General features: G+C 50.4%; 5 protein-coding genes across 5 annotated transcripts; 1 reads left to right on the forward strand and 4 right to left on the reverse strand.

Moving 5' to 3' along the window:
• Window positions 1-106: 106 nt before the first annotated feature.
• Window positions 107-2187, reverse strand: COCSADRAFT_107906 (uncharacterized protein). The gene is made up of 3 exons (XM_007697526.1): window positions 1798-2187; window positions 1578-1742; window positions 107-1518 (listed from the first exon to the last, which is right to left on the reverse strand). Exons 1-3 carry the CDS (start codon window positions 1881-1883, stop codon window positions 462-464), a joined length of 1308 nt encoding a protein of 435 aa, XP_007695716.1. The 5' UTR covers window positions 1884-2187; the 3' UTR covers window positions 107-461.
• Window positions 2188-3971: 1784 nt separating this feature from the next.
• On the forward strand, window positions 3972-4442 carry COCSADRAFT_195989 (uncharacterized protein; the record flags this gene model as incomplete). Its single annotated transcript, XM_007697527.1, has 1 exon — window positions 3972-4442. One exon carries the CDS (start codon window positions 3972-3974, stop codon window positions 4440-4442), a length of 471 nt encoding a protein of 156 aa, XP_007695717.1.
• Window positions 4443-4792: 350 nt separating this feature from the next.
• Window positions 4793-7053, reverse strand: COCSADRAFT_195990 (uncharacterized protein). The gene is made up of 2 exons (XM_007697528.1): window positions 6177-7053; window positions 4793-6122 (listed from the first exon to the last, which is right to left on the reverse strand). Exons 1-2 carry the CDS (start codon window positions 7022-7024, stop codon window positions 5030-5032), a joined length of 1941 nt encoding a protein of 646 aa, XP_007695718.1. The 5' UTR covers window positions 7025-7053; the 3' UTR covers window positions 4793-5029.
• A 766-nt stretch (window positions 7054-7819) lies between these two features.
• Window positions 7820-10113, reverse strand: COCSADRAFT_32941 (uncharacterized protein). Its single transcript, XM_007697223.1, has 2 exons — window positions 9471-10113; window positions 7820-9410 (listed from the first exon to the last, which is right to left on the reverse strand). Exons 1-2 carry the CDS (start codon window positions 9885-9887, stop codon window positions 8157-8159), a joined length of 1671 nt encoding a protein of 556 aa, XP_007695413.1. The 5' UTR covers window positions 9888-10113; the 3' UTR covers window positions 7820-8156.
• Window positions 10114-11691: 1578 nt separating this feature from the next.
• Window positions 11692-12674, reverse strand: COCSADRAFT_32942 (uncharacterized protein). The gene has a single exon (XM_007697224.1). The coding sequence runs from the start codon at window positions 12475-12477 to the stop codon at window positions 11884-11886; it is 594 nt and encodes a 197-aa protein (XP_007695414.1). The 5' UTR covers window positions 12478-12674; the 3' UTR covers window positions 11692-11883.
• Window positions 12675-12824: the final 150 nt, after the last annotated feature.

Genomic DNA, 12824 nt, shown 5'->3' on the forward strand with positions numbered 1-12824 from the left:
CCTTTGTTGACGAACACCTCGTAGACTTTGTGCACATTACTTCTGCTGATCCTAGCGCCATGCCCAGCGACGTCCTGGATGACCTTGGTCTTACATTTGTGAATCAACCAGCTGATAGCACAGCGCCTGTGTTTATCAATGGTCGGACTGAGCACCTGGGCGCGAGGATCATCATGTGGGCCATGAAGGTGGCGGAGCGCGATGTCATGCCCGTATTTGAAGACGGAGGTATCAGAAAGTACTTGTATGCTCCATGCGGTGGGGGCGACGAGACATGGATGTATGAGGATGTGGACGTGCGGGCGGAATGATGTTCAACGAAGGAGCGGCACAAAAGTTAAAACTTATCTACCCGAGACATGCAAACAAACGGTCATGTCGATCATTTCTTGCGACTGCAACCTTGCCACGGAAAGATCCGAATTGCTATATCCAGCTCTCATCTACGTCTCATCGAAACCTTATGCTACTACATCACTCGCCTCCTTCTCTCTCCGCTCCTCGTCCTTGCCTCCCAACTTGCGCGTTCTTTGATGGATCGCTTTCAAAACAGCTTGAAGCTCTTGCAAAAACCGATCCACTTCCTTCTCCGTACCCACCGTTATCCTTAGGCATCCCAAGCAGCCATGCTCCTTGCCTCTAAACCTAACTACCACACCCTTCTCCTCTGCTAGCCCCTCGTACACTGCCAGCGCAGTCTCATTTGACGGCTTGCCGCCCTGTTCCGCAGGTGCATCGAGAATCTGATAGAGCAGGAAATTCGACTCTGTGCCGCCGTGCAGAGCACCAACGCCCGCAATCTTTGGCAATTCGCGAATCATGCGGTCACGCTGCTCTACAATGGCATTGCGATTCTTGTGCATGACGTCCAAGTGTTTTGGGGACAGAGCAGCGCGTGCGAGCTGACTGGTGGGATTGGGAATATTGTACGGTGCCTTCATGTTGTTTAGAATCTGGGCGATTGCCGGGTCGGCAAATGCAGCGCCCAGACGGATACCGGCGAGGCCAAAGGCTTTGGAGAGCGTCTGCATGACCACAAGGTTCGGCCATTCAGATACCCATTCCGCCAGGCTGGTGCCGTCGGGCGAGAAGTCAATGTATGCTTCGTCTAGCACTACGACACCGTTCCATTGGTGCTCTAGGACACGCTGGACGTCTTCCTTTTTCAACAGCTTGCCTGTTGGGTTCCCCGGCGAACACAGGTATGCTAGCTTGATATTCTTGTCTTGGTCCAGCGCATCGAGGATCGCGGGCACATCGAGGTCGAAGCTGGGTGTTTGCAGGGGCACCTTGACAAGCGAAACGTCGTTGACTTGCGCCGATACGCTGTACATGCCATATGTGGGTGGACATGTGAGGATCTTTTCTTTGCCTGGGACGCAAAAGGCGCGGATCAGCGCATCAATAGCTTCGTCCGAGCCCACACCAACAAATAGGTTGGCCGGTGTGATCTTCTTCGATGTGTGCGTGTGCGTGTTTCGGAGATTGCATAGCAGCTGCTTGAGTTCTTCTTGGTGGCTGCGTGGGCATGTGTTAGTCTTGTTGACCCAGCACAGGATACAGAGCGGCGTGCGTACGGATCTGGGTAGCGGTTCAGACCGAGTAGATCAATGTCAATCGCATACGGTGAGTCGGATGCGCCATTGACTTTTGATTTGGTCTCTCCCGTCAATGAAAGTCCCGGGCCGTACGCGTTCTCATTCGCGTCGAGGAGAATGTTGGTTCCGTCGTCTTTGTAGTCACTACGTACTTGCGTCAGTCCGAGTACCGCAATGAGCGTCATTGAGCTTCACCTACTCGCGCGCGCATCGGTACGGCTCCAACGCGAGAATGTTGTGTCGCGCGCATTTCTGCAGGTCGAATGCCGTATTTTTTGGTGCCATTGCTGAAGTATTAACGCGGGGATTTCAAGTGTCGAGTTCAAGTCAACGGTCGCGGGGAACTTTTTTGTTGCGCGGGGCATGCGGCGAAACCGGGAGTCATCTATGATTACACTGGCCCGTCTAGTCTGGCCGCACTAAGTGCGCAGCATATCCAAGAGTCATTCTCGGCTCTTGTTATAGTCTTGGTCTGGATGAGCGATTTTTGACTTATACACCAAGCTCTGATACCTAAGTATGCTTAATGTAAGCAACCGGTGTTTATAACTATAGTCATGCATTCGCACACAGAATCATGTTGCCCGGTATTAGAAGAACAAGAATCTCTACTTCTGATACCGACTTTCTTGCGGTTGCATGTATTCACTCGATTGCGTCTTCGGGTTGGGTTTTCTATCTAGGCCTAAATAGGAAAGAATAGCGCTTGCAGAAGTTTTGCTTCAGCTATGTGTTCCTCCTAGCACTAGTTAGCCTCGCCGATGAGCTACTTGGATCCCGCCTGATTTTCAATATTCATTTGATTGAAACATGTAGGATATAAATATAATCATCTCAAAAATTTCCATCAATCAAACAACATCCGATATGGTCTAGTGGCTAGGATTTGCCGCTCTCATTGCAGAGTCAGTTCACTGTTCAGTGCCGGCAAGGCCCGGGTTAGTACTATCCTCATCATCCATCCCAATCACCTTTACTAATATCTCCAAAGGTTCGATTCCCGGTGTCGGAAATTATCTTTTTGCTAATCTTTGCAACTGTTAGCGTTGTTGCGATGGTTCTTCATTTCTTTTTGCTTTAGACACGGTTTTGCAGAGTTGGGCGGTGATGGGGCGCTTTGTCGAGAACGCGGATTGGTACGAACACTATAGCGCGATGATTTTTTTGTCCCCTTAGCTCCTAACGAGGACATAGTGGCTTATTCTTATACACGACGATTGACGAAACTTTGGAACTTAGCACTGGTAGTGTCCTTGTAATAATCAATTTAACAAACGTAAGGCTAAGGTAGTATAATTCCATGTCGCACATTATAATCAGTGGAGTGAAGCAGCTTGTAGCAGTGTATTTCGGACAATGGCTTTATTGGATCATTAGTCTATGTCCTGTAGGCGGACATGCTGAGCGGACATGTTGAGCGGATATATTGAGTGGATATGCTAAGTACATTATAATCCTTTGTTCACATATCCTATGTATAGTCAAAAAAACCGAACACCGCACAAGTCGCTACTATCAAGTAAAGCCAATGCTAACATAGAGAAGAAAGAGGGGATATCGAAGGTGCCTTTGGTAAACGTTGCTCCAACGGAAGACATTACCTCGACGAGATAGACAGAAGCTAGACAACCTCATTCTATTTAAAACATGCCACAGTCGTTTCAGCTAGACAAGTCAATAACATGACAAAGAGACCATTTTAGTCACATGGACCTAGCCAGTGATGGGAATTCCGTAGGAACACCCGCCTCCGATTTTGTGACAACCATTTGCCACAGCAGTATTGAGGCGTAATCCTTCACCTCACCCCCCCGGCCCTACTCCCGTCAATTATGTTTTTCTGCATATCTAAGAGCAAGATCTTGTATGCGCTGGCCCCGTCAATTGGCTCGCGAGGTATTTGCTAGTTTGCCGCGGACGATACGGGTAGTTGCACCATGTGTACCTCAAGAGCTTGGCCAATGCTGTCTATTGCACCACGTTGGACCTTCGGACTAGGCCTTGCTTCCAACGAAACAAATGCATTACCTTATACTGGATACAAAATCATCTGAACACATGCGTCCAATTGGAAGACGATGCTATATTTGGTATCTGGTACAAGAGCACTCATGTGGATAGTGATGTTGCACTGGCTTGCTGAACCTCTTACCTTTGGACGAAGTATTGAATACAGGAGCGGTGGGGAATACTAAAGGCAAATGGAGGCGTTTTCAACGGGTATAAGACGAGGTTGAAATCCCCCCTCCCCTCCCAATGAAGCCCAAATAATCATACCATCTCAATCAAGCTTGATAGTAACTTCATACCCATCATCCGCTCTCATTCCTCGTCTTTTCTAAAAACCGTTCTACTATTCCCTCCTCCCCAAACATGTATCTCCCAATACTCCTCACCTCCCTCTCCCTCTCCACCAGCACCGCCTTCGCGGCCCAAGCCAAAGTGCACAACAAATGCGACTTCCCCGTGTGGGTGACATCGGTCCAAGGCCAAGCGGGCCCAACCCAAAATATACCCTCTGGCTCTACCTTCTCCGAAGACCAAAGGAACCCCGACCGCGGCACCGGCGTCTCCATCCAAGTAACAACTACTGAACCCGGCCCCAATAACCCGCAGCCCATCTTGGTCCTGGGGTATTCGTGGAGCAACGTGACGGGGCTCTACGATAGCTTGAGTACCGTCAATGGCTTTGCGTTCAAGGGGAAGAAGCTGCGCATTCACAATACTGAGGGGAAGTCTGTGGAGCAAATTCTTTGGTACGGGGAGCCCAAGCCGGATTATACGGCTGCGTATTTGAAGGGGGAGGCGGATATTACGCTTGAACTGTGCGATGACTTTGCGTAGAGAGGGTTTGATAGTGTGGCAAGGAGAGTTGACGGTACGCGGTGTGCACATGGTGGTCGTGAGAGAGAGGAAGCTGAGGAACAGGTGTGATCAGCTGAAGCTCGATGTGGTATTCCATTGCCAGTTGCCCTTTGTGAATGCTCGGCTTTGTCCTCAAGTTAGTTCCGCTCCGCTGTGCGGACATGTACCACAACGCAAAGTGGTGTTTGTACTGCTGTACTTTGAGATAGTCACTGGAATCATGACATATTGTCCAATAGCCACTATCAACCACAGTCCAGATGTTCCTCGTGTCGCATGTTCTTCTGTAGTAGTCAACACATAGTCAAACACTAAGCAGGATGCAAAGTCGAGTATTTAGAAATTTCATTTCAATTCTCTATACAGGATATTAAACCCTATTATTAGAGTACATGCTACCACCGAACTTTTCCTCCCAAAGTCATTGATCGTTAGTCATCCGATGCAGTTAGGAAAACAAATGAAAAGGGCTCATAAGCCTGAAACTCCGTGAACTAATCCCCATGGAAAATGTCTATGCTAGAAGATGCTGAAGAAGACAAAGAGACTGCTGAGGAGCGATCCACTTAGTCAACCTCCTCGACGGTTGGGCCGTCATCGCCGCCAGCACCGCCGGGAGCACCGCCGGGAGCACCACCGGGCATACCGCCAGGCATGCCACCCTCACCACCAGCTCCGTAGAACTTCATCATGATGGGGTTGGCGACACCCTCGAGCTCCTTCTGCTGAGACTCGTACTCGTCCTTGGTGGCGGTCTGGTTGTCGTCCAACCAGGCGACGGTCTTGTCGATCTCGGCCTTGAGCTTCTCCTTGTCACCAGCATCGAGCTTCTCATCGACCTTGGAGTCGCTGAGGGTGTTGCGCAGAGAGTAGGCGTAGGACTCAAGAGCGTTCTTGGCGGCGATACGGGCAGCCTCAGCCTCGTCCTCAGCCTTGTACTTCTCAGCCTCAGCCAACATGCGCTCAATCTCCTCCTTGGAGAGACGGCCCTTGTCGTTGGTGATGACAATCTTGTTGGTCTTTCCGGTACCCTTCTCGAGGGCGGAGACGTTGATGATACCGTTGGCGTCGACGTCGAAGGTGACCTCAATCTGAGGAACACCACGAGGCGCAGGTGGGATACCGGTCAACTCGAACTTGCCGAGCAAGTTGTTGTCCTTAGTGCGAGCACGCTCGCCCTCGTAGACCTGGATGAGCACACCAGGCTGGTTGTCGCTGAAGGTAGAGAAGACCTCGGACTTCTTGGTGGGAATGGTGGTGTTGCGCTTGATGAGAGGAGTCATGACACCACCAGCGGTCTCGATACCGATGGAAAGCGGCGCGACATCGAGGAGCAGGATCTCGGAGGTGGACTTGGAAGATGTGTCACCAGACAGGATGGCAGCCTGGACGGCAGCACCGTAGGCGACAGCCTCATCGGGGTTGATGGACTTGTTGGGCTCCTTTCCGTTGAAGAAGTCGGAGACCATCTTCTGGACCTTGGGGATACGGGTGGATCCACCGACGAGGACGATCTCGTGGACAGAGGACTTGTCAATCTTGGCGTCGCGGAGGACACGCTCGACAGGCTCCATGGTGGAGCGGAAGAGGTCCTGGCACAGCTCCTCGAAGCGGGCACGGGTGATGGAGGTGTAGAAGTCAATGCCTTCATAGAGGGAGCTAGGGTTTGTTAGTAAACAAAGTCAAGAAAATTTCGTAGAGGGTAAAACTTACTCAATCTCGATGGAGGTCTGAGCTGAAGAGGAAAGAGTGCGCTTGGCACGTTCGCAAGCGGTTCGGAGACGACGAAGGGCACGAGCGTTGGTGGTAAGGTCCTTCTTGTGTTTTCTTTTGAATTCTTGTGTGAAGTGGTTCACAAGGCGGTTGTCGAAGTCTTCACCACCCAAGTGAGTGTCACCTGCAGTGGACTTGACCTCGAAAATACCCTCCTCAATGGTCAAGAGAGAGACATCGAAAGTACCACCACCCAAGTCGAAGATGAGGACGTTGCGCTCACCCTGAGTCTTCTTGTCGAGACCGTAGGCAATGGCAGCGGCGGTAGGCTCGTTGATGATACGGAGGACGTTGAGGCCGGCGATGAGACCAGCATCCTTAGTGGCCTGACGTTGTGAGTCGTTGAAGTAGGCTGGGACAGTGACGACAGCGTTGTTGACGGTTCCACCGAGGTAGGACTCTGCGGTTTCCCTCATCTTGGTCAGGACCATAGATGAAATCTCCTCTGGTGTGAATGTCTTCTCCTCGCCCTTGAACTCGACCTGGATGACAGGCTTGCCACCCTTGTCAATGACCTTGAAGGGGAAGTGCTTCATGTCGGCCTGGACCTCAGCGTCGGCGAACTTGCGACCAATGAGGCGCTTGGCATCGAAGACGGTGTTGGTAGGGTTCATGGCGACTTGGTTCTTTGCCGAGTCACCAATGAGACGCTCGGTGTCGGTAAAGGCAACGAACGAGGGTGTTGTGCGGTTACCCTGGTCGTTGGCAATGATCTCAATACGGTCATCTCGGAAGATGCCGACACATGAGTATGTGGTTCCAAGATCGATTCCGATCGCGGGTGCCATGGTGTAGGTAGGCGAATGTGTAGTGGGGTATCAAAGTAGTAGAAGGAAAATCGCAAAGGTGCTCACAAGTCAAAGACTTCGTGTGGGTGAGGCTTATTGAGTCAAATGTGATTTGAGTAGTGAATTGGAGAGGTAGCCCAAGGCGGCGGCGGAGCAGTTTTTGTATTGCTTTGGCACGTCTTGTTTCTACAGAATTCCAGCGGCTTCGACGTGCCAAGCCTCCAACCAGAATCTTCCCGCAAGCTCTGCGACCCACTAGAAACAGCTGTCTGACGGCTTCACTGGGGCGAAATCGCCTTTTTTCTGCCAGATATGATGCATGGAAGGCGCCCCCTGTGCGCCTGCCGCCTTGAGCGGGCTGCTGTGTCGCGCCTGCCGTTGATGCCGTGCCTGCTTGTTTCGCCGCTGGGCAGGAGGCTCGCATGTAGGCTGCTATGACGGCACCCTCACCCCACCATGACCTCAAACCAGTTGTTTTAGCGAGCAACCCCGCCATGGCCGCCCATGGCAACCAGCGCCTTCACGTACCTTCGACATGGTGGGGAATTTTATCCCCACCGCCGCCATCCATGCTATCGACTATTACCAACCTCGTATGATGTGGTCTGCTTCTACTGCTGCTGCTGCTGCTGCTGATTGCAGACTGACGAAACACCTATGCACTACTATTACATGCACCCTGCAAACGATCGCCTTGTCTTGCCGACTGACTACGTGAAAACATGACCTGTTGTCATGCACAGCTAGCCTTGACACGCGGACAGACACAAAAACATGTTTTGATTGAATGGTAAATCTCCGTGTTGACACTCTGTCTGCCTTGTATGCCAAAGTACTACTAGAAAAAAAACCAAAGACGAAATAGGATTCCAATACAAACGGGGGAACCGACGCGTCTGCCTGATCGCGACAATACTCTTGGCTCATAGTATCCCCGAGTTAAATGCAATAACAAAAGAAACTACAAAGCAGAACCTCGGTACATGTGAGTAGTACGTATCCGGCATCCAGCCCAACGCCGCACATGCATCGCGTCCCCAAACGCCAGACATGGGTATAATACGAGACTGTGACGTCCAAGTCAAGAGACCGTCCAAGTAGAATAGGAAGCCGACTGCCACCGAGACGCGTCCTAACCACCTCCGCGTCCTCGACCGCGTCCCCTTCCGCTTCCGCTGGCCGTTCGACTCATTGCGACACCGCCGCCATGACCACCAACAGCAAGCGAGTCTCTCTCTCCATTGCGTCCTATCGGCGTGTTCCCACCACCTTCGGACCATCCTGCAGCACTGCTCTGCGCGCTCATAGGCACTCCCCCCAGTCCTGCTCCTACTTCCAGATGTGGTGCTGTGCTGCGCAGCGCGCTTGTCATCTCATTGACTGGCTCAGAGAAGTTTGGCGGCTGGACCTGGTAGTCCCGTGCTTTGACCGGGTTGCATGCAGCCTGCAACAGCTTCTCATTTAGATCATCATCCGGCCGTGCTTCCCTTAGCATCAGCTTCAGATCCTGCTCCACATCATGTGCCGAGAGCGAGGGCGGTGGTGGCGCCGACGCGTTGATCTTCTGGAATATCTTTGCATCCAACACGAAAGGCGGGTTGTAGATGAATGGTGGTATTTGTCCACTGACTATGGCTGCCGTAGGGTTGAGTGCAGACCGGGTAGCACCGCGCGTGGCATGGGGGTTCGACGAGTGCTGGCGCACCATGTCAGAGGCGCCTGGTATGTCGTCCGAGTCCTGGTCTTGGTCCATAGGGTCGCCATTTTCAGAAGCATGCTCTCCATTTGTCCCATTGGTGTTGCCGTTCGTTGTTGCCTCTTGCGTTGCAGCCTCTGTATTCTTCATCTTTGCAAAGAAGTGAGAGGCGGCTGTTGTAGCTTGATTCATAGCCATATTAAGCTCCTTCTCGGTGAACAAGCGTTCAAGAGAGTAGGCAGATGACTCGAACTGTGCATTGACAGTACGCGCTTTGGCTTCACGGAACGGAGAGCCGATGCCCATTTCGATAGCCCGGGCAGAGGCGTTAGGAGAATCATTGTCCTGATCCTCAAACAACTTTCTCTTGCGCTTGGTTTCATTGGCTGCAGCCAGCTCTTCAGCATCCCCGAACTTGTGTCCTGTCCTTCTTGTTTTCCGAGGCGCTTGCGGTCCGCCGGGACTGGCGGGGTTTCCGATGCTGAATTGATTAGGGTGGAGAAGCATCGCATTGCTGTCGGTCAAGTCAAGTTGTTCCTTCTCTCTCTTTAGTCTGTTCGTTCGCTGCTGTATGCTGGCTACGAGACGCTCCCGAATGGTGGCGGCAAGCAACTTGTGCTCCTCTTCGGCGATTTGAACTTTGTAGTAATGTGAATTTTCGATTTCGTTCTTCGTGTTTTCGTGTTTGTTCTGTATAAAACCTACAATTAGCATCTCGTGTCAGGATCTCGGAATGCAGGGGGCACACACCCAGAGCATGGTGAGATTGTAGTCCCGCTCCTCCATCGCATCATTGACCGCGTCGACAAAACGCGAGTAGTGTTTTCCGCATTGCGCGATATAATCTGTGCCAGCGCTGGGTGCAGACGGCACGTTGTTGCCCATAATCTGCGTGATGAGCTCCGAGGCCTCCTCTCCATTATCCTCGAGTGGTTGGTTCGCATAAGGGTCAGCCTTCATAATCAGGTTGATGTCAGCTTGTAGCGCAGCCAACTGAGCGCGATAGTGGCTATCTCTGTTGTCAGAGAAGGACGCCATCATTTCCGCGAGCTTCTCAGCGAGCATGTTGCGCCGTTTGTCGCGCTTCGAGGGCTGCGGTTGAGGGGATGTCGCTGAATGGCCTAGCGGAAAATTGTCCGCTGGCGACGGGCTGCCATTTCGGACCATAGCGATACCTGAGGCTTTCTCGGAGTACGAGAGTCGCGCTGCGTCTGGATCGTGTGAGACAGGGTAGTCGCAGGGTGCTACTAGTCTTTTGAGGGTGCTTAGGTCCTTTGCGGTGTGTGAGCCTAGTTGTGTTGAATACGAGCCTTGGAGAGAGGTAATCTGTGTCTCCTAATGGATGATGATCACCTGGTTTGAGCCATGTAGTAAGTAGATACCAAAGTGTTGTTTGCAAGAGTGAATTAGTTCGAGAACCGAACGTTCGCATCGCATCACTTGGAGCATCCCGAACAGGGTCTAGCGTCTGAGCGGTGGAACGCCGATCGCCGACTTCTCCCCAGTCCTAGCTGCAGAGCACACTGTTGCTGATGATTATGCGCATCAGATATACCACTGCTGTTCGCCTGACGAACATCTGCAGAGAGTGTCTTGGTCGTAGTTTAATTATTTTCAATTTTTGCCTCCATCATTGCTTGTCTTAACGATATGGTATATTCTTAAGTTACTTATACTTCCAGTGGATAAAAGGGACAAACTGGCTTATCTTTGGGCGTGACTCGCTCAATGGAAGCAATTTTTTACACAACGCTCGCGGAGATTGAAATCTAATTATGTATCTATTCGAAGGTCATGTAAATGATTGTCTGCAGGTGACGTTAGCTATCCAGGTGGCTACGAAGATTTAAAGATGAGTAGACTATTATGAAAGGGCTTCGTATAGTTATAGGTTATGGTCTTAAAACAAGCAGCAGTTGTTGGGAGAAGATATCAAGGAAGCTTTTTTGAGACTAATTTCTTAGAGAGTTCTCGTTGGGATACTAGAAAGTTGAGGCAGAATAAGTATCGCCAAAAACTTGAATTCAAAAAGTCCAGTTGAGAAGGAATTGTAAACTTATTGAAATTTCAGGCAGAAGAACCAAGTACCTGCTCTGAACTGTTACGACTTCTCATTGGCAATAACTGGACAAAAGCTCTGGAAATAGGACCACTACGCTCTCTCATTATAGACTACGTCATAAATCTGCACCATGCGTAAATCTGTCATCCTCCACCTTGGGCACCACAACAACATCAGCCTATAACAAAAATACGTGAACACTGCAGAGAACCATCCAACATTGTAGATTCAACTATAAACTCGAAAAAATTAGTTTGCCTATTTTAAGTAGAGTGTCACACATAATCTCGTAACAGCTGCGTTAATAGTAGGGTAGCTGTTGCATATATTACTAGACGTAGGCTTCTTGAGCACAGCGTAGCTGGTACTTCAATAAGAACAAGATAAGAAATGTGACGCTAATATGTGATGGACCTGAGGGATAGCTATATGGTGAACGGTGTGGATAGTATCGAGCCACGAGTCTTACTATGGAGGATACGAGTGACTTCGCCTTTACCTATACTATACTATTAGCAGCTAATTAAGAAAGAGGTTAGAGTAAATTAGAGAGATAGAAGGGTCAAAGACTTATAAATTGGGTATCCTCTACTATACAGGAAATCTTACTCTTAGACTCGAGGTTTGGACAATCGTTTTGCCTAGAGTTACTAGTAAATACATGCACCGGCGCGATAGTAGAATTGCAGGTAATTATCTCCCACTACTCTTTCTAAGTGATGATAGTCTGATACGCTAGACGCGAAACAGACATAAATGGCTCATGCAGTAGTCATACAGTTGCCTTATGCTTTGTGCCATCATGCTACGTCCTCAGTAATTGGATAGGAAAAGAGAAAAGTGGATAGATAGAGCAGGCACATTCCGCTTTCAATTATTACAAAATGCGATACACTGGAACACATGTAACCTCCGAGAAGGGCTTGGAGTCATTTGTAAATTTCGAGTAGAGAGAAGTAAGTATTGTACTGCCTCACGTTTCATGTATGAGGTTTCTAGATAGGTTGGTAAACGTGGCTTAATCAATCAATCAAACTCTTTGCAATTCAGCACCCAGTCTTACAGTATGTCGTACATAATCCCATATTCATATCACTGCTTTTATACCTCATCAGCAGGCCTACTAAATGCCCCTCTAACCTCTTCTCCTGGCTTCCTCTTACGCCAGATATCTTCGCTATTAGGCCCACTCTTGAGCACCATTTCCTTCTCCCAATACCTATCCTGCACCATGCGCTCCTTGACTTCCTGGCCGCTCCGACTATTTTTTGTGCGCATACAGAACCAAAAGTCGCTCCAGTGGTCGGAGCAGCTTCGGAGTTGCCCGTAGCGGTATATATCGTTGAAGTGGCCGCCGAGTGATGAGCAATAGAAGGCGCTATCAAAGGCGGCACGGCAGGACATGGTACGGGGTAGTGTAGGGTCGAGCTCCTCGAATTGTTGTGTGGCATTGTCTGTGCTGTTGGTTGTCGAGGACGAGACAGTATTGGAAGAAAAAGAGGGTGGGGCGAGGTGTGGGTGGGCGGCGTAGAAGTCGGGATCGTGGGGGGCAGAATGTATGTGTGATATTGTCGGTGTGGGTGCATCGTTTGGTTTTTGTACGGGCGATGTTGAACTTGAAATAGTGGCTGGCTGTTGGTGCTGCTGTTTTGCTGCGGCGTCTGCGCCTGCGCCTGAGAAGGGCCACCAGCCCATGTTGAAAATAGTATGTGTATATGGAAAAGGTTGTGCTGTTGGCTGGCCAAGTTCAGGGTCGTAGTTTGTAGGTGCCAATGGTAGAGCACAAGGATAGTATGGATAAAAGGTCGCGAAAGTATTATAAACAAGCGATTCAGCTCAGAATGGTATATACTATCCTCTACTCTTGATGCGCGACGTCTTCAGACGCGATCCGCGGGGAGTGGACGCGGGAAGAAATTGGAGACGGCGCAACTGGAGGCAGACCCCCAGCCAATCAACGGCCAGACGGCCCGCACACGTGAGCGGGAAGGCTGGATCTACGTCATGCATCATGGCACTTGCGGCTAAACGACGTGTAGCTG

This window comes from Bipolaris sorokiniana (assembly GCF_000338995.1).
Source record: "Bipolaris sorokiniana ND90Pr unplaced genomic scaffold COCSAscaffold_2, whole genome shotgun sequence".
NCBI classification, from domain to species: Eukaryota; Fungi; Ascomycota; class Dothideomycetes; order Pleosporales; family Pleosporaceae; genus Bipolaris; species Bipolaris sorokiniana.